At 37.9% G+C, this 20626-nt stretch overlaps 2 protein-coding genes across 6 annotated transcripts; one reads left to right on the top strand and one right to left on the bottom strand.

Annotated features, from left to right (window-relative positions):
* Window positions 1–8: 8 nt before the first annotated feature.
* Window positions 9–14223, bottom strand: LOC137192755 (glutamate-rich protein 6-like). 5 transcript variants are annotated; one of them, XR_010930623.1, is made up of 15 exons: window positions 14183–14223; window positions 13856–14043; window positions 13704–13756; window positions 11266–11387; window positions 11113–11156; window positions 10760–10870; window positions 10488–10604; window positions 10140–10300; window positions 9778–9833; window positions 9504–9649; window positions 9322–9401; window positions 9053–9208; window positions 8531–8759; window positions 5642–8329; window positions 5138–5224 (listed from the first exon to the last, which is right to left on the bottom strand). XR_010930623.1 is itself a non-coding variant. In XM_067603675.1 (12 exons), exons 1-12 carry the CDS (start codon window positions 5848–5850, stop codon window positions 354–356), a joined length of 1710 nt encoding a protein of 569 aa, XP_067459776.1. In that variant the 5' UTR covers window positions 5851–8176; the 3' UTR covers window positions 9–353. The 5 variants fall into 5 exon arrangements, 1 of the variants encoding a protein (XP_067459776.1); XR_010930626.1 differs by having other exon boundaries at window positions 10760–10867; XR_010930624.1 differs by lacking the exon at window positions 14183–14223 and having other exon boundaries at window positions 13856–14176.
* Window positions 14224–14520: 297 nt separating this feature from the next.
* Window positions 14521–17863, top strand: LOC137193268 (endothelin receptor type B-like). The gene is made up of 7 exons (XM_067604596.1): window positions 14521–15411; window positions 15568–15680; window positions 15859–16063; window positions 16369–16509; window positions 16599–16732; window positions 16823–16931; window positions 17693–17863. Exons 1-7 carry the CDS (start codon window positions 14995–14997, stop codon window positions 17861–17863), a joined length of 1290 nt encoding a protein of 429 aa, XP_067460697.1. The 5' UTR covers window positions 14521–14994.
* Window positions 17864–20626: the final 2763 nt, after the last annotated feature.

Raw genomic sequence — 20626 nt, 5'->3', positions numbered from 1 at the left:
TTTATACTTTTTTCTTTTATACTTAGGTTGACAAAAACTAATATACTTTAACTCTGACATGATAATGGACCTTTGACTTTAGCAGTTTTGCACTGTATGAGAGAAACAACGTATGTTCCTAATGGTCCTCACAGAGTAACAAAGGTAACAGGAAACTGTAATTGTAACATTTGCTTTGGTGTTTCCCATGTAAAATGATGTGTACAGTTATATTATTTATGAACATTCTGATTAAAAAAAAAAAAGTTAATGATCTTCTCTGGTTTTATTTCTTGTCATTTCGTTCAAAGTTAGTGAATACAATGAGTCGCTTCACACAAATGAGACACTCCTATTCAAGGACTTCAGTGGCTTTAGGGGGTCTTTTTGGCAGACCGTTGCTGCTTCATTGGCAGCCGCCGTCTTTCCATCTGTGAGATGAGGCTTTGCTGGGGCTTGACCTTCTGTTGACCTACAGTCTTTTGATAGGTGATGAGGGACTGGATGTTCTGGAGCAGGACATTGATCTCTGCACTCTTCTGCTGCAGATACCTCTGAAGCATGTCAGACCCTGGCAGTGTTAGACCTTTACCTTGATGCAGCTGCGAATGAAAGGATATAGAAAAGCAAAATCAATTATTTCATCTGCTCTTTGCATATATTGTATTTCTGCTATTGCTACAAATGAATACTAACACTGCAAGCTACGTACTTTTAATTTTGCCCCTATATTAAACCGTACACTGCATCTGCCTGAAGTGAAAGTGAGGTAGATGTGCTCCTGGGACTGGATGCGGATGTTGAGATTAGGGCTCAGTGTCAGGCAGAGGGGCTGGCAGGGCGGAGCATGAACATGATGAGTATTGTCCAGCCAGCTCCAATTCTTCTTCAGAGCACCTGTGTCAGTGCAGTAAGTGCCTCCCCGTGGAGTCAGGTTCAACCTAATGAAGAGAAGCAGCTTGAGAATAGTGAGCCGCTCAGTGGTTTTATTGTCTCACCCAGACAGATTGTCATTCCTGTCTGTTGTCAATTAAACTTAAAATGTTTCTACAGACAACAGGCGATAATAAAATAGATTTTAATCACAGAATAATTTGCCAATATTATGTCAATCAATCATACCAAATACAGCCATTTTTGTGATAACAGGTACCCTGACCCCCTGTCATGAAAACTGCCTGAATGTGAGGGTGAAGGTGTTTGTCTTCCAGGACCACATAGTACCAGTCAGCTGATTGTGCAGCAGACACAAGAATAGCAAGCCTTCCTGATGGGTAGCTTTTAAATATGATTAAGGTGAACATTGAAAAATGAAATATTATGTGATATCGTGTCAATAAATGTCCAGTTCAATTCACCTCAAAGGATACCATACCTGCCCAGTTCCATCAGGAAAAATCATGATAAATGTTTGACCACTGTTGTAGTGTTTGACAAGCGGTGTGTTCCTCTGTTGAACCAAACAGATTTCTTAATGAATGTAGGCTTCTATACTCTCATCTATAGTGAGATTTGAATTTCAACACATGATAATACCTTTAGTGCAGCATGTTCTCCATTGAGAGAAACTGTGTTTTCAGAATCCATGATTTCTATTTCAGGGAATGAAATTTCGTCCTTAGCAGTCCCACCATCATCAGACAGTCGATAGTGTAGGGTGGCAGATTCCTCTTGTTTATGTCCAGCAATGTAATTAAAGGTGTCATGACACCGATGAACAAAGGGGAAAGATAAGTCAGTTTAACCTGCAGGAGATCCGTGATAGATGCATAGGTTAATATAAACTGTGATGTCTCAGTGTGTAACCTGCTTTAGGGGTCTGATGGTATGAGCTCCTTTGAAATTCCAAACATTTCAGCCTGCAGTGTATTGTGGAAAATGTAGCATCAGAGGTTCAATGGCATATAATTGAATTTGAAAACCATCTAATGGTGGAAGTTAATAATGGACAAGAGCGATTCTGACCTTTGATCTCTCTCCATCACTGGATCCCAATCAGTCACGGTTTCTTTAGTGCTAACTGCCGCACCCTTCAGCCAAATGTCTGAGAACTCCCAAGCATCCTCACAGCAGAAAAACTGACACAAAGAAGAGAAAAAGACGAGTATGAATGTAAAAATGCTACAAAATCCAGAATCAATGTCCATTGATATAATTATCATACAATTGTTCAATTATTATTCATTCATATTAATGAATAGAACCATAATGTATGTTTTGGATTCACTGTCAGTTTTCTATTTTATGAGATGCAGAAAATTTAAAATATAAAATTTAAATATTGTACATTAAAGGACTCAGTTTCTCATTCAAAGGGTGACATACTTTGAAAATAATGACAAAACAGGAATTTCTTGCCAATCAGTTAAAGCATAACAAAGAAAACTCATTAATCACAACGATTAAAGACTGAGAAGGAAATTTATTGTACAACTCAGAAGACATAAACAGAACCCTCCATGATGTTTACCAAACACTATCATTCGGATAATGCATCACATACCTTGGACATCCATACATTCCTTGACAGTATTTGACTATCAAAACTAGCCATAGAACAAGCCAACCCATTAGACCACTTAAAGCACTCTTCTCTATGCCAAATAACAAAGTTTAGACAGATGCTGTGTGGAATCTTTCAAACAATTTTGGCAACTAATTTCATTTCCTCCCTTATTTACCGGAATGGTCAGTGAAATACAATCATCAAGAAATTGTTCACACACACTCATTTCGGTTTTGCTCAACCCAATAATGACCCCACTCTCACTTCCAGACCCATAAGCTTAATTGATTGTGATCTAAAAATAATCAGCAAAGCATTAGCCAGAAGAATTTACTCGGTTATAAGCCTACTAATCCACTCAGACCACTCAGACCAAACAGGCTTCATAAAAGGCAGACAATCATCAAGTAAAATGCTCCAGTTATTCAGTCTAAGCAACATATCTCAAAGAAAGAGCCTAAAGAGCATCACTGCATCACACTGAAAAAACCTTGAAATTTGGTTTTGGAGAGTTTTTCATTTTCATTCAATGGACCAAAACTCGCTCCTGTTATAACAAATTGGTCATACTTAACAATGTTTCTCACTTAAACAAGGATGACAAGGATGTCCACTTTCCACATTATATTTTGTAATTTTAATTGCTGCTATTTGTTCAAGCAACAATTACAAGAATGCAAAAAAACACTTTTATATGCAGATGACACAAAATCTTTTAATATGCAGATGACATTGTATTCTGACTATTCAATAAACTGCTGCTGGAGAAGCTAATGACCCCTCCCATAATATTATGGGACACTACCTAGCTCCCTTTGCTCCCTAGACTGTCTCACACTATTGATGGATCTTCATAATCTCCATTTCCTCTACTTGATTAATATACATGCAGATGTACTAATAATTAAGTCAAAAATGATACGGATTGTTGTTGTTACCACCACTATTACTACTACACATTTGTATGAATTTTTGTAATTTTTGTCTGGTATGTGTATATTATTATTATCATTTACTGGTTGTTATCTATCTATCTCCATCATCTCAGCACTTAATTGTATATTCTTGCATTTTTATTTATTGTTTCATTAATTGTTTCCTTTATCTCCTTATTTATTAATTCTTATTTAGTTTTTCCTTTTCATTTTTGTGATGGTGCACAATCACTCACACACACATCTGTGCATGTGCACAAAACAACATACTGAACTTACAATTTCTGGTAGTTGTTGTATGTCTTTCATCTGTCTTGTAATTTATTTATTTATCATGTCTGTTGTGTACCTTTGGTCTTTCTATGTGCTATATAAATAAATTTGACTTGACTTGACTTTGTTAACTTGTCTAATCGTTCTTTAAAAAAGGACAAAAAAGAGCCGACTACCGACTATATTAACTGCAAGGATTCATGTGAGCTCCCTCTCTCACCTCTTTTGGGTCAACACTGTTGGCTAACTGATCACTGGTCACAGGGGGTTCCTTCAGCTGCCGGCAGTACTCACAGCAAGTGTTCAACACAGTCTGCAACGACTCCTCTGATGAGTCTGATCCACTTGAGGCCGGGATCTGAAAACATAGTCGGAATAGACACTTACTGATTTTATTTTAATCACATTTTCTCTCTCAAGAAGGCCCTCTGTCACAAATATATCCAAATATTCCAGTTAATGAGGTTTTCAAAAACCATGTTGACAGTCTGGCATAATTTAAAACAAGCAGCAGAAGTGACAGGCAAGTTTTGATACAAGACAAACAGACTAATTGCATCTTTCATAAATTAATTCATATTTATGCTAGAAGAGAGGGAAAGGAGCAGTTTAAAAGTACCCCTCCCCCACCCCCCTACACCCCCTCATACCTTGTCCAGATTAGTTAAAGACTCCTCAGTTTCTCCTTGGCAGGCTAGGGGAGTTTCCATGATGAGTGAATCCAACACTTCATTATCTGGGGATATCTCCAACTCAGACTTCATGCTTTTAGGAATGCTCTGAGGAGAAAAAACAAAGACACTTCATAATTTAATAAATTCTTTGAGGTCTTTAACTTGTGCTTCATGAATAAATCAAAACCACAAAAAAAAAAAAAAAAAAAAAATTCAGTGTCTCCGGATATCATGTTATACTGTCTTTCACAAGATGAAACTTACACTGTGACAAGGAGAGACTGCAAAAGCTTATATTCAGTATTAATTTGGCCATAGTAAAATTATCTGTAAAACACAAAAAGACCTCATGTGGTAATTTCATATTCACCACTCACCAAAGTGCATTTAAATGGTAATTTGATTACATAAAAATTATACAGTCAAGTTCAATCCTTGTAAAAGATTTTACTTTATCAAGGATATCACAGCTGCAGTTGAGAGAGACAGGGGGGGTTCTACAAGAATACAGTACCTCATTCTGAGTTTGTTGTTGTAAACCATCTTGATGGTATTCACCCACACTTAACACACTCATCTGCTCAAATGTCAACACCAAATTCTTCTGAGGAGCTTTTGATGTTTCTTGGTTTGGGTATTTATAATCTGCAAATGCAAAAAGAATTATTGATGATAATAATAATAATATTAATAATACCAGCCAATGTTAGAGTTTCATACTTAGCATGAACAATTAAGAAACTGTACCCTGACTGCACTCTTCCTTATGTCTCCAGTCGGTCTGGGTACCAACGCTGACTCTGGTGACGACTCTCCCGTCATATGCATGGATCGTCAGATATTCACGTGAACTTACGCTGAAATTAGTTCTTTATTATGAACTTAATGAGCCCAAACAAGTACAGGGAGTGGATGCAATAACTCAAGCTCCTAGTTTACAATGTACAATGAAATCCAATAAACCCACCCTTCAAAAACTACCATCTATTGGAAACATAAGGTCCATTTTTTGAGACTGTATCAGAGAGGTTCTGATTCAAATTTCAAGTTTGTGTTAAAACTGAAACATAAAAATATTTCTTACATGGTTATCAAAAGAAGGCCAACTATGGATACATGAACAACTTTTCTTTTTTGATCCTGTGAGGTTAGACAATATCCCTTGCAAGCCAGGTACCGAAATGGTTAAAACTGGATCTCCATTAGCTGCATGGATAAGTATCTATTCTTCATGATGCTGTGACTAAAGTCAGTTTGTAGTATTGATTGCTAACCTCTGTATGGTTTCAAGGCCAAGACTTGCTGATGAATCCATCTCTACTGATTTGCCTGCCGTGTCAAGTGTTTGCATCTTCAATTCTATGAAACCCTTAACTTGTTGTAAAATAGAGAAACCACAATAAAGGCAAACATTTTGAATCAGATTCAGAATGGCCAAATAAAAACAGCATGTGTACCATGGCAACCATGCAACTGTTTCCATGGTAGACACAAAATGGGAGAGAAAGGATAAAAAATTGCACTGAGGTCTTTCAAAAAACCTGCCTCCATCTCTCTTCCCCTATAGTTCTTACCATTACCATTACATTTGGATATCCAATTCACTGGAATACATTGTTAAACTACATCTCGTCCTATTATATATTTTCTTTTAAATAAATCTGTTTCCAGTTTTTATTTTATCATAAGGTAGAAATGTGAAAGCCATTGGCTTTTCTGAAAAGATTCAGACTTATTATACTTAAATTGCAAAGCTTGCACTACCTGTACTTAATCGTGCTCATGCCAGTAAAGCAAGTGACTTGACTTGACTTTGAGAGGAAGTGAGAGAAAGATAAGGAGAGAAAATATTTATCTCTCTGTGGCTTGTTTTCACCATCTGCAATTGCTATAAAAATCTTAAGTGTAAATCACACATGTACCAACATTCAGTGGCCATAGCAACGCAATAATTTGGTGATCTGGGAATAACACCAATTAACCGTCTTCCACTAGGCCATATAGTAATAACATAATGTAAATAAAACATACAAATATTGCATGCTACAAGTAAATTGGAAATGCATTGAAACGACGATCAGACTGATTTGCCGCAGCATGTTTATGGTGGCTGAAAAGCCTTCATAATGTACTGTATGATGTCATTGTCTTTTATTGATAAGGTATGCCACAAATAGAGTTTATTTCAAGAGCATTCATGGGTTTTATTGTGCTGTGGATTACCTGTGCTTTTGTCATGTTAAAAAAGCCCCAAACGCTTGAGACTCTTGGAAAAAAAAGGTTATCAGGCCTCACAGACACTGATTGAATGGTAATTATTTTTAATAAAATGTATGCCTGCAAAATTTGGGGAGTGCAAAAGAAGTTGCAATAGACTGGAGGCGCACTGCAGCCATTAAAATTTCCTTTAAACTCTACTAAGTCCATATAATGGTAAGCTTTACTGTACAAAAATTATAGATTAGTCTCCAACTCATGCAATTCAGCATTTGCAAATGTTTACTCAGTGGACCCAAAGGAACCTGTGTTGCAATGCAAGGACAGTATCAGGTTTGATATGGGGACATAAGGGGACACAAGTCTGGATGAACAGTTGGTTACAGTGATAGGTGCAGAGAAGGGATTTTAGTGGCAGCTGAGCATTTATAACTGTTTGGTGTTTGTCAGTAGCAGAATTTCAATGCGAAATAGCCCTGAATTAGTTAGAATGCGTGAAATGGTGTTTCAATTGTGATAACACAGGCATGTGATGTTTCTAGTAGATAAAAGGTGGAATGGAATGCAAAGAAATGTGTGAGAGGGTTTTCTGTTCAAATCTGGGTATTCATCATTTAGTGTTTATTAGCTGTTGTTGCTTGACTTTTTAGTTTTCCAGTTAAGTAGAAGACATGTATTTTATAGCTTGTGTTTTTCTTGTGTTGGGAAAACCAAGACCAGCTGCAATTAAAAGTCAGGTGTTGGAACAATTACTTTGGTCTCCTTAAATGTTAAATAAGACTTTTGAAGGAAGAGAGACTACATTCTTGCTGTCACAAATGATTAGCTGGAATTCATAAACAATATAAGTTTGCTCAGCACACTGCTTTAGGGGTTTTATTGCTGTCTTACTAGGTCTGATATGACTAAGAGCTCATGGTGACTAATGTTAGCTAATGTTCGCAAGTACAGTATTATTAGATAGATATTGATGTGGAACTGGCCTTACTGAGTCAGTTCAGTGACATTAATTATGTCATTAACTGTGCCATTACAAAAGGCTAAATATTTAGCTGGATTTCACATTTTTTACTCATCATGCAAGTTGTCGCTTTTCTCTTTTGTGAAAACGTTCCAATTAGCCTCAAATACATGCTAAAAGATCCCACTAGTATGACAGGAAGATTCATTTGTTCCTGATGATCTTCTTAAATACGACCAATATGCAATCAATCTTGGATTTTTCCCTAAGATTTTTTACTTTGTCCTGCCAGATAACTCCTCAAATCCGACCTTGGCAGGATATTTTAACTGTGAACTGATTTCTAATGTTTACAAAACTGTTTGCATCTCACACTAATTGACCCAATCTTTTACAAATCTTTTTCTATAAAGCTCAGCCCTTTGTAGTCTGAATGTAATTGGATCGACTGTAAGCATCACATACTCAAGCTGTTTAAAACAATACAAGGCAGTCAACTGTAACACCACCATAAATTATATTAGTTTTGCCAGTTCTGTTTTTCTCTCACTTTACTTAGTCCTTTATCTTTTTGGGTGACATCTCTTTTTCCATTTGTCTGCTTAGCCGCTGCATTTAGGCAATGAAACTAATGTGGCTTAACATTGTGCAGATTTGCAGAGTGGTGGGTCATGCAGGTCTGCATCTGGCCGAGCAGAGAGTAAATCTCTGAGCTCTTCGTTCGGATATATCTCTCCACAACGTCTTGCTCCGGCTTCTTTTCATGGCTCTCTGGACAAATGAGCTGCATTACAAGAAAAATAACATGATCGTTTTCTTATTCATTATATATTTCTGTGTATACATTGCAGATCATTAATAAATGTTGTCATGTGCTGCATACAAATTAACATGTAGGCTGGTTTCCCTATATATTTCATGTATTAAACAAAAATAAACAAAAATGCACAATTCTTAGTGTATTCATACTACATACATACTATACCTTAAGCTTTGACCCGACATTGAAGCGCACGCTGTTTTGATGATGTGCAAACGTGATGTACACATGTTCTTGTGAATGTATGCGCACACTGATGTATGGACCCAGGGCAAAGGTGAGAGGCTTGAAAGGAAGCTTACGGACATGTGGGTAGAAATCAAGCCAACTCCAACGCCTCCTCAAAGCTCCTGCCTCACTGAAGCACAGACCTCCAATAGGGGTCAGATTCACCCTTAGGACACACCAAAGAGATTAGCAATACACACATTGTGACCTGTAGCCTGAGAGCCAGAAGGTTAATCAAAAATCTCTATCTGGTCAAAACATCATTTCATCATCATTTAGGAAACCAAAGGGATCCTAACTGTTTGGTTTCTATGATAAAATATACTGTTTGGATCAAGGTTCGACATGTAATGACGTTTATATTTAATTTCTAATTCACTAATTACCTTAAGCCCCTATTTAGCTAAGCAATTGGTTTAAATTATTAGAAATAATAAGCTGCCATGGAGTAATAAGTACCATATTATTCCATTGGGATGGTAGCATGTGGCATGGCCTTTATTTGTGAAAATGCCTTTGATGCTGGGCGCCACGTCCTTGTCCTCCAGGATTATATAAGTGAAGTCAGCGGCTTCGGCAGAGGATATTATAATGGCTATTTTCCCAGAAGGATAACTTTGTGTATTAAGGATCATTAACACTGTGCAAACCTTTCATCAAAGGGAACAAATGTGTATCCTCTCATTAAGTATTTGATCTTCTGCTTTGTGCGCTGCTTCAAAGGATACAAAACATTACCCGTTCTATCTGGACACAAGGTGAGAAAACAAGTCCTGTTTTCATAGAACTTCCTAGTAACTTCCTTCAGCTGTGACACAGGATAGTCAAGTTATTGATTACATTTTTGGTAAATACACAAATAATAAAATGCTTATTCTAGTTTAGAGTCATTAAGAATGCATGAACACACCTTTGGCTCACTATCTGTCTCTTCTTGAAGTGTAAACATGCCGGTAGTATTTTTGAGATTGATTGGAGGGATGTGAGCCTCATCACTGATGTAGGGAATCTCTTTTGACAGCCTGTAGGTGAATGTATGCTTGATCTCAATTCGGCCTGAGCAGACAAAGGAGAATATCCTTTTATTGATATTTTGTCAATGAGAAGCAGGAAAGACTACATGCTTATTATCTTCATTGTTGGTCCAAATTTGTCAAGACTAGGAACCCAGGTTGCACACTTACTTAAGTCTTTATTCAAGTTGTCATTGTTGGTTGTCATTGGTTTTCTCTGGCTCAGCCTACATTAGAAGATGACCAAGTTATTTTCTGCAGCAGTAGGAAAATGAACAGTACAAAGACAACACTTGAAGGGCATGTTGAGGCACAAATTTGGATGCCACCTCATTCTTCTTGCTGCAGTAAGAGAAATTGAGCTCTTTTATAGCATACAATATAGTACAATCAGTATCAATATACGGTATAAGCAATAAAGTACAGTCATTATTTATATGTTTTCAGCAGCCTCTCCACCAATGTATAAATTTAAATGCAGGTACATTTTTAAAAGCTGTTCTTAGAGAGGACAGGGCATGCATATTACTCACCTCTCCCTTGCCTTCTCTTTAGCAGCTTCCCTCTCCTCCTCACTTATGATGTGTGCATGAGGCTCCACATCAATCTTTCTTTTTGACTCATTCTGTGCCAATTTTCCCCCTTCTTCCAAAATAAGCTCTCTCATTTGTCTAGCTTGCTCACAACAAAAGAGCTGAATAAAAGAAAATTTCAACATTACACATTTCTTTTTTTTACTTACAGCACTCTTCTCCTACAATTTTTTTCCCACTCTGTTACCACAAATAGGGATGATTCTGTCATTAGGGTAAGGTGAACAGTCGTTATTTCTAATGAATTTATTTTCAATGTTTTGTTGAAGGTAAGTGAGCGACACTCACCCTCTCAAAGTTGGGTTCATTTTCCCATAGTTCACTGTGCACGAAGGGCTGACAGAGTTGCTGGCAATAGTCACACTGAGCAAGATGCACATTGTGTTTCAATTCAACCTCTGGAACCTACAGTGCAGCAAAAACAGATTCACAATCACCTTTCCACCTCTGATATTATATCCCCCACACACTGCTATTACTGTGGGGAAATGAAAAAGGCCATCACTGTCATTTCCAGGTACTATGTGCAATATAGAGAGACTGGACTAAGTCAAAGGTACCTTCTCAACTTGAAGAGCTTGTTTTGGTTCTGGCTTGTATGCTATGAGACGTGGCAGACCCACATGAGGTGTATCATGTTCCTCCTTTGGAATGTTTTCATCCTCGGTCTCCTCATGTTAATAAAAAAACAACAACACTAGTGTAGACTTTTTGATGTAAGCTGCATATGCATAAACTATAGGTGAAACCTATATATAGCCTATAACATTATCTACACCAGTTTGTGCCAGAGAGCTTTACAATTCATAGTGTAAAGCCACCTGAGACAAATGAGTAATTTTGGCCTGTCTTGACTTGACTGTATCTAACACACACTTTTGCCACAAGCAGACTACCTCTGAAGAATGCTCACCACTTCTGCCTGCAACAACTGGGGATCTTCAATTTCCTTTTGAACTGCACAAGAGAGAAATAATTAAGAATTTGACAGATGTCTAAGTCATGCGAAGCACGAGGGGGCAGGAACAGGTGACCCCTCCGTACCCAAACTGATGACATAGCTTACCTTGACAGCTGAAAGAGAGGCTCTGCTCCACCCACTCCCAATCTGTCTGGGTCTGAGCGCTCACCAAAGTAATGAATCTCCCATCCAGCGCATGCACCTCCATGAACTCTGGAGAGACCAGACTGTTCAGGACACAAACAGAGAGACAGGATTACATCAGTGTTTTACCACAACAACTTTGTGTGCATTAATTGATTTTTTGGGGCCTCTCGGGGGAAGAACTCCACAGCAAGCTAGAAAGCACATACACATATCTCACCTTATAAAACTGTTTTGTCTAACTCGTTAGCAAACAGCCGGCACAGACTGAGAGTAACTTTAGCAAATAATTTGGAGTCTTCTTGTGGTCACCTGATGGATGTAAACCAATATTCACTCTCGTTCTAGCTCTGCTTTAGGTCTAATTGACTACTTAAAAGAAATATCTTGGTCTTAAGCCAGTAGATGTTTGACTAGATGTTTGGTGGAGCTGCCTGCTGAGCTAAAAGTGGCTAACAAGCTAAGAGGCTAAGGTTGAGGCACGCAGAGTTGGGTGATAATTGCCTGTGTTTCACTACAAGACACCCATTTCATATTAGAGGTGTTCAGTCAATGTACAAACAAAACTTTAACATAGACTCTTTAAAGTGAACTCACTATAACCTACTGAATCCCCACTGTCACAGACTGAAACGGTAGCTTTTAGCGGTAGAGCTCTCCTCACTGGAGACTGTGAGCGCCGTTAGCTCAGCTGGGATTCACAGTACTTTACTTCCTCATTAAAAGCTTAAAAAACACAAACAAAGCCACAGAAACATCATGATGTGATAAACTGTTTTAAATGGCTGCTGAGCTATAAACCTTATAAGCAGTGCTGTATACGCTTAGTTTTGTACTCAACTGAACTGAAAAGCTAATAGCTTGAACGATGATGCAATCGCTTATCCTACTAAAAAGTCAGCGAACTTCAGTGACTACAAATCTTTGAACTAAACTGAAATATTCAAATCAGCACAAAAAAGTGATTCATAATGTTTCTATTTCACATGGTAATCAGTTTCATTGGTTATATAAAAATGTTCATTAGTGGAGCTTTAACGCCTCCTTGTAGCCCTAATATGAGCTGATGGCCTCTCCAGGGTTTAGAAATGATAGATTGCAAGATTGTTGATTGATAAACATAAGCAAACAAATTAAGCGAAAAAGAAATGCTGATTAGGGCAGGTTAGTTCAGTTAACAGATAGAATTTTAACATCTATCCTGTTGAGGTTGAACAAAAGTGGGAACATTAAAGGGGACATATTTTGCACATTTACAGGTCTATAGCTTTAATATGGGACTCTGCTGGAAAATTTTTGAATGGTTTACAGTTAAAAAAACTCCTTATTTAACTTATACTGGCCCTTTATACAGGCCCTCAGTTCAGCCTCTGTCTGAAACAGGCTGTTTTAGCTCCTGTCTCTTTAAGAGTCCCCTCCAGATGAGCCTACTCAGTTCTGATTGGCCAGCTCTTTGGGAGACTTCCACCGGCTCTGGAGGAGACGTTCAACAAACCATGAAACAAACTATAATAGTAGGATTTCATGACTTTTTCTCATTCTGTACTTGAAATGTCAACTTCTCAAATACATCCATACAAGCCGAAATACAATCTGATTTATTAAAATGGACAACGCAAATAACACATGGAAGAACCTTAGCAACATAGCAACAAAGGCTACAGAATGGACGGACGTTTATGGACGTGTGCAACGAGCTGACATCAGCTTGTCGGCAAGGTGGAAAAAAACGTTGCAAAGGAAGCATTCAGAGCAGGTTGAAGCCTGGGTTTTTGACTTGCAGGGAGCATCTCTACATATATTAACCTCAAGTTTTGGAGTACTGACCATGTTTAGCATAAATATCCAGCATCATAACAGTAGACATAAATCACAAAAAGCATAATATGTCCCCCTTAACATTTTTTTTTCTCCCAGTGTTATAACTCAAGTGTTTTGAGAATGAATAACACTCACAGACCACCTTTATTTAGGGGTGATTGCCAATAAACCCAACCATATATTTTCAAATGAAACTGTTCACTTCGTATGTGTGAAGTAATAGTGGCTTTAGTGAATATAAATTGGATGGAGCACTATCACTGGTTGAATAACTTATTGTACATTCCTGACAGTTTTTTTTTTCGCTAGCAAGCTTTTAAACTACTTCTTTAACCAACTTGACAAGCAAGATGTCAGTGTGTGACCATCAGAACAGCCTACACCAAGGACCCAATGTCATCAACTGGTGTCAGACATAAATCAAAATATGGTTTAAACATAGTAACAACTACTGCAGGAGAATAAAATGTAACAATGCACGTCAGTGATAATCACTGTGAATTCCTTATATTATGAATATTACTGTTATGTTTATAGATCTGTCAGTCAGGCTACTGTTAATTAAAAATGTTCCTTACAGCTTCTTTTTTTACAGGCGTGGTACTGAAGCACCTTGGTTCTCTCCAATGACCTATATGGAGAAGAAAAAAACAGTTGCAATAATGTTGAGCTTGACAGCCTAGCTGTAAACAGTTGTCATAATTTCTCATATCCAACTCAGCCAACTCACTTTTCTTAATCGGCTGTTCTTGTGGAAGCATGCCAGCACATGGTTCCCAAGGTCATTTGTAGCCAGCGGAACACAAATTTGAATGTTCAAAAGAGAGCTGGAGTAGTTGTCGGGTATGATATTAACAATGGGATCTTTCTGGTCTTCACATGTCTCATGCTCCTCCAGGCTCTGCAGGTTGTCATAAACTGTTGAGAGAAGAACAAGTCACCTTGTTTAGGACTCTCAGGAGATGCGCAGGCAGTATCTCTCTGGTAGGATAGAGACTGACTCATATTTTAAAAACGTGATATGTCAAATGAAGCAAATCCTCTAGAGGACACTCACTAGATGTTGCACGGTTCCATTTGTATCTTTTTATGTTATTGTTCAAGTGCAGTTGCCCGGCAGTAAGCTAGTTCTGCATGAGGCTCATGTACATCCAAAATGTCATACAGTCACAGAAGACAGTTTCCCTTTTTCCATTGCATTCACTAATGATAACTCTGTGGCTTTAAGAAAAGAAAAGAAAAGAAAAAAAAAAAAAACATCGCTCCTTCACTCAAATAGACATTTTGCTACATTTAGATTTTGTGTTTTTTTATTTCAGACAGGAACTTTTTCAGACAGTAAACGACTGCAACATTATATCTCGACTGAAGCCCATAAAATGATCTCACTCCTTGATAACAGACAGTACACCTCAATGCCATCCTTTCATTCAGGGTGATGCATCAAGGGAAGTAATTACAGTCACTACTGACATATCAATGAGTAATGCTGACAACAATACTGTAGTCTATAAAACCCTGATTTCCCTCTGCTGGGTTGCAAGATTTATATCAGGCGCAGCAGCAAAGAGTAGGCCTTTGTGTTAAACATAAAGCCTATTTTGTGGGTATTACACAGACTGAATTCATGCAGAGTTTGCATATGTACATCTAAAGGTAAGCTGGCATAATTCTGTTTTTCATGCTGTATCAATGCTGTTAGCCCTATTATTATTGCCTTTTGATCAGTAAATTAAATAAACCTTTTACCTGACCTAAATGTTTTGCTGTAAATCTCAAGGCTAAGATGTTGTGATAATTATTTTCACTCTCATTTTCAGTCCAGTGCCGGCAAAAACAATTTTAGCGCCTTTGAAGAAATCATCAACAATGTGGACTGCGGCTCTTGTTCTTTGTTTGGGAAATATTCTCATCAGCGGAGAGGCCAGTGATCAGCATTCAGAACCGTCCTCTGTAATTGAACTCTCTGAAACAGCGTCCCCTGGTCTTTTAGTACTGGGAAAACAGAAATCCAACAGCTCAATTCATCCACCTCAAGTAGCAGGACCAAAAACATCAAACCCTCCTATGTGCTTAGAGTCAGCTGGAATCAGAGACATCTTCAAATATATCAATACTATAGTCTCTTTTGTTGTTTTTGTTGTTGGAATAGTGGGGAACTCAGCCTTACTGAAAATCATATATGTAAACAAAAGCATGAGAAGCGGGCCGAACATTCTCATTGCTAGTCTTGCTCTGGGGGATCTAATCCACATTGTGATAGACATTCCAATCAACACATACAGGGTGAGTTATTCACTTCGTGGTGTGCAATTACAATGAGAAAGTAATGTCGCACCTTATCCTGTTGCTCTGCTCTTTCTGTCCATTTCAGAACTTCAATCTTACCTTAAATCGATTGTGTTTGTTATTACAGAAAATGTGCTTCTGTTTTCTTTGCAGCTCATGGCAGAAGATTGGCCATTCGGTTTGGTATTGTGCAAGCTTGTCCCCTTCATACAGAAAACCTCTGTTGGAATTACTGTGTTGAGTTTATGTGCTCTGAGTGTTGACAGGTGAGGAGATAAGCAGCACTGTCCCGTGCACTACAAGAAAATATAGTTTGCTGGCTAATGCATTTCATCAAGCAGATAGATTTGTTTAGCATGAGCCCTTGAAATGTTCTTTAACTGGAAAAATGTATCATCAGATAAAAGTCCCCCAAGTCATAACATTTTTCCATTGATTTTGCAGGTACCGAGCTGTAGTATCCTGGAAACGAATCAAAGGCATTGGGATTTCAGTGTGGACAGCAATCGAAATAACTTTGATATGGGTTATTTCTATCATGCTGGCTGTGCCTGAAGTTGCTGGCTTTGATATGATAACAATGGACTATAAAGACAAGCATCTGAGAGTATGCCTGCTTCATCCTATGCAAACAACGCGGTTTATGCAGGTATTTCCCAACCAGTGCAACAAAAAAAAAAGTAAACAGATCAACACGTGATTGACAATAATAACAATAATAATAATAATGTAAGAAACTGCTGACAGGAAATGTAACACATAATAGCTCTAATTTCATTTGTCCTAATCTCATCCAACAGACAACCCAACACTTTATTATACAATGTCATCTTGTGAATGATGTCTGTGTGTCTCAAATATTGTTTTATGCATAGAATGCTGATAGGAACCACTGAACACAAAGTCATCTGCAGCACTGACTGACTGTGGGCTTCTGTCATGTTCAATCAACAGTTTTATAAATCCTTAAAGGACTGGTGGCTCTTTGGCTTCTACTTTTGCATGCCGCTGGCTTGGACTGCCGTCTTCTACACACTGATGACCAGGAAAATGCTGAGGAACACCGAGAAAACATTAAGTGACTACACCAAGCAGGTTAACCCTCTACTTTTAGACACATATTTCCAAATCGCATATTTCCCATTTTTAGGTCTTTAATATGTGTTCTATATTTTCTTTTTAAGAGGCGAGAAGTTGCAAAAACTGTCTTCTGCCTGGTGATTGTGTTTGCGCTCTGTTGGTTGCCACTATACCTCAGCAGAATCTTGAAATTAACCGTATATGATCAGAAAGATCCTAATAGGTGTCAGCTACTGAGGTGAGCTTGAAGAATCCAGTATTTTTGTTGTATATTGCCAGGTTTGTGCTCTTTTGTGTGACATACTTAACGGTTATCCTCCTTTTTTAGTGTCTTTCTTGTCCTGGACTATTTTGGCATGAATATGGCATCACTCAACTCGTGCATCAACCCTATTGCATTGTACACAGTCAGCAAAAGATTTAAGAGATGTTTCAAGGTGAGATATACTGTTTTATTGTCTTCCCCCAGCTGTTCCTATATATGCCGCTATTCATTTCTAGACAGATGTGGTAGGGGTGAAAACCTTGCTGGATGAGCTATCGCATGTGTCATCGTGGACATATGGAGTCATGTCTACGAAATGGACTGCAGACTGGAGTAAGCAAGGACCCGAGGGTATAATAAGTGAAAATGGTCTGGAAAAACATCATCAGAGAAAAACCAACACTTGGCAATCTTACGAGAAGGAGGGCTTCAAGGCAATTTTCAAGGAAAGAAAATGTAAAAGCCTTTATTGTATTGCTTGCTCATGTCTTAACATGCTTTTGATTTCTTTTGATTTCAAAGAGGTATTTGTACTCCACAGAAAATGAAGAACTTGTTTTCAGTTTTCTATTTGATAATGGTTATTTTTTACAACAGATATATTTTTTATGAAATCAAGATAGCCCTGGAATTCCTTCCCCAATTCAAACACAATCCACAACTTTGTTTTTAAGGAGATGTCTTTCTACATGGAAATTGAACAGGGCTGTGTTCCATTTTCCCTATTTTAATTAACGAGTCTGTATTGAAGCAATACAGCTTTTCCTGTAGGTCACTAAGACATACAACATAGACAAGGCTACATTCCACTGAGATTACACCATTATTACTCTATAAACATAAACCTTCAAGAGTGAAATTTTCTCCATGTGAAGTGGATTGGAAATTTGTTTTGTCCTCTAACCAAACGTCTTTGTTTGTGTGGTCCTTCAGGCATGTCTGTGCAGTTGGTGTCTACCTCATCAAGTTGTTACCCATGATGAGGCGCAGTCTGTTTTGAAGTCCAGAACGCAGGATCACGCCTCAGAGCAGAGCAGCAACATCAAAGCTCACAAGCAGACTTCTACATCTCTTCCCGTTAAAGAGAACACCTCACTGTGTTAACAAAACTCGTGTGAAACTGTGAAAATACATTGTGAGTGCTCTATATTTCTTTACTAAATGTAGCTATCAAAGCATTTAACCAAAGTTGCTCTCTCTGTAGCTCCTAATTATGTAAAATACCTTGTGAATAACATGCTGCGCTGTCTTTTGTACTGCTGTCGTCAGTTGAACATCTGCTTTGGCATGAGCAACCTGGAGTCAGACTGTTCAGACTATTTGCCCCTGGGGCCTGACTCACTCTCAACCATTACATCAGATTTTACCTACTACCTATCCTGTATCATGCATCACAGTTCTCAAATCACTGTTTTGGGCACAATGTTAACCTGGCACCCATCAACAGAAATCTTGTCACAGCTTACTGACTGCAAATATATCATTTTGATTCTTTTTCTGGATTCTGGAAAGACACTGTGCCACAGGAAATCAAGCAAATGGGAATTCAAAATGATTATGGTGGTTTTATGGGGTACAGTGTATTATTAGCACATAAATGTGTGTTTTCATCTCTGTTAAGTTTCCAACACAGAGCAGCTGAAGAGTTTACGGCATTCCTTTCATTCTTGAACCTTGAGAAACATATCAAATTGGTGCCACAAGTAGATTCTGTCTCCGCTGCTGAATGACTGATTGATGGTGGCCTATTTTTAATGCATTGTTAAATGTGTAATGCATGGAGACACTTTATAAAAGACCTGAGAGTGGGGAAGAAGGAAAACGAAGATGACAGAATGAGGTCAGGAGGAGAGAGGGATGGGAGGGGGAGAGAGATGAGCACCTGATAGGTCTTCCTGTCACAGGACAAGGCAAGCACAAATAGAGCGCTGTTCTTCCAACTAATGCTGTCTCAGTCGGCAAAACTGTTTTGATGCTGTGCGCTGGGATGCCTATTAAAAGTTTATCTTGTGTCAGTAAAGAGCTCAACTCTCAACTGTTTGTAAAGATTGTTTGTTTAATAAATAGCTGCGTGTGATGTTTGTGATGCTTATATAAAAGAAAAGTGTAATAAGGACACAAATTTATGATATTTTCTACAACTAATTCAACCTTCCACTAAAGTACTGAAATTAAACTTTCATCTTATAGTAATTTCTGTTATTCAAGCATGTATGGTATAAATTCTTATGCATGGAAAATGATATATTTAGAACTTAGTTAATTGCCCCACACTTTTGACTTTTCTTCATTTTTAAATAAAGGTATCAGCTAGCTTTTCATTTGAAAAGACACCACGTGAATAAAAATAGCAAACTTGCTTTATATCATGACTTTTTTCATATCAGTGCCATTATACAAAGTGTTTGGTGCTCTAATAGCTCTTGGCACATCCAATAGAGAACACAAATAAATGCTGGTTTCATATCACATCACTTTATGTGCCTGATTGCTTTCCTCAACATATAAATACCAAATTGACCAAATTACATTTAGAATCAGCTTTAGGTATGTTATTACGACAGACTAAGAAGGAAGAGTCAATTTAATCCTTTCACTAATTATTGTAGTTGTCCAAATTGTAAGTCTAGTCATAACTCATGTACTGCTGAAATGTCATCTTGTTTGTAAGTTGTCCTGTAAAGGCAAATTTGAGAATCTGACTCAAAATGTGTTTGTTTGTGATTAGAGATGCCAGAAATATGTTTCAAGAGAACAGAGAACGTAACATGTGTGCTTTCCAGCCCACACAGTCATATTTCCTGCTGTGCCACATACTCCTGCACCTCTCTCTGTTCTGACATAAGAGAGATGGTGTCTCTGTGTCTCTGAGGCTTTGACTGTATTCAACAATGTTGGACAGTATATGGCAGTTCAATATGCTCATTTACACTGAAGCCAATTTGTGCTTTTTTTGGTCTAGCTAAACATGGTCCATGTTTTGTGTGTTTATGTGTATTTGTACATTTTAGAATCACTCTTGGTTACATCTCAACCTCTTATTTTGTGTTTTTTTTTAGACTTTCTTTTTATAGTTTTATAAATCAAATAGCATTTTCATGGCACATGGCTTATTTTCATTGATACAGTTATGTTAATCCAAAATTTACATACAACAGCAACACACTTTGTCAGACACTAGTGTCAAATACTAATTTGTGTCAAAATGCTGTCAAATACTTCAGTCTCCTTTGTTAATGCAAATGCCAGCAAATAATCAACAAATGGTGCAGTGCTATCATGTCCCCAGCAGTAAAAGCTCACAACTGCCAGATGATATTGACACAATCGTGCTCTGGTATCCGGAGAGGGTGACGTCAGTGTCAACAGCAGTCAGAGAGCGGGTGTCTGAGACCTTCTTTAGTAATCTCTGTACACACACGGCTCAGATAGGGCTCCCCACGGTGCTGCCCAGACTCCCCAGACTGTGGATTTAATTAAACAGTGTGAAATTAATTAATCAGTGGGGTGGCAGGTAAAAGGACTTCTCACTGGAACTGCTCACGCAACCAAGACAAGCATTTCATATGCGCTGACAGTTATTAATTTGCTGTATGTTTTATTATAGTGTTTCTATATAGAGATGCTGAAATTCTGGGAGATTAAAAAGCTTGGCATGGGAAAAAAGTCATGCAAATTATCAAAATAACAGCTCCCGAAAATCAAAGTGTAAACCTATGTTTGATCTGTTCTATCAATTAATTAAAAATTTCAGTTCTGTATAATAATGTGGTGCAAATTAGATGGAAATGAGATAAAATATTCATTTAGTTATCTGGGGAATCTGCCTGGAGGGCTTTTTAGTCTTCAGTCTGGCTCAAAATGCTG

The sequence above is a fragment of the Thunnus thynnus genome, chromosome 11 (genome assembly GCF_963924715.1).
Source record: "Thunnus thynnus chromosome 11, fThuThy2.1, whole genome shotgun sequence".
In the NCBI taxonomy this organism is placed as follows: Eukaryota; Metazoa; Chordata; class Actinopteri; order Scombriformes; family Scombridae; genus Thunnus; species Thunnus thynnus.
This window is presented reverse-complemented; position numbering and strand designations above follow the sequence as displayed.

Bases quoted from the DNA above. Each gene is read 5' to 3' on its own strand.
- LOC137192755 (XM_067603675.1), bottom strand. From the start codon at position 5,850: ATGGAAACAGTTGCATGGTTGCCATGGTACACATGCTGTTTTTATTTG. The intron at 5,225-5,641 runs GTTAGCAATCAA...AACTAATTTCAG, and splicing joins GGCCTTGAAACCATACAGAG to CGTAAGTTCACGTGAATATC. The intron at 1,258-1,349 runs GTATCCTTTGAG...CATATTTAAAAG, and splicing joins GATGGAACTGGGCAGGTATG to CTACCCATCAGGAAGGCTTG.
- LOC137193268 (XM_067604596.1), top strand. From the start codon at position 14,995: ATGTGGACTGCGGCTCTTGTTCTTTGTTTGGGAAATATTCTCATCAGC. The intron at 15,412-15,567 runs GTGAGTTATTCA...TTTTCTTTGCAG, and splicing joins TTCCAATCAACACATACAGG to CTCATGGCAGAAGATTGGCC. The intron at 16,932-17,692 runs GTGAGATATACT...GTGGTCCTTCAG, and splicing joins GATTTAAGAGATGTTTCAAG to GCATGTCTGTGCAGTTGGTG.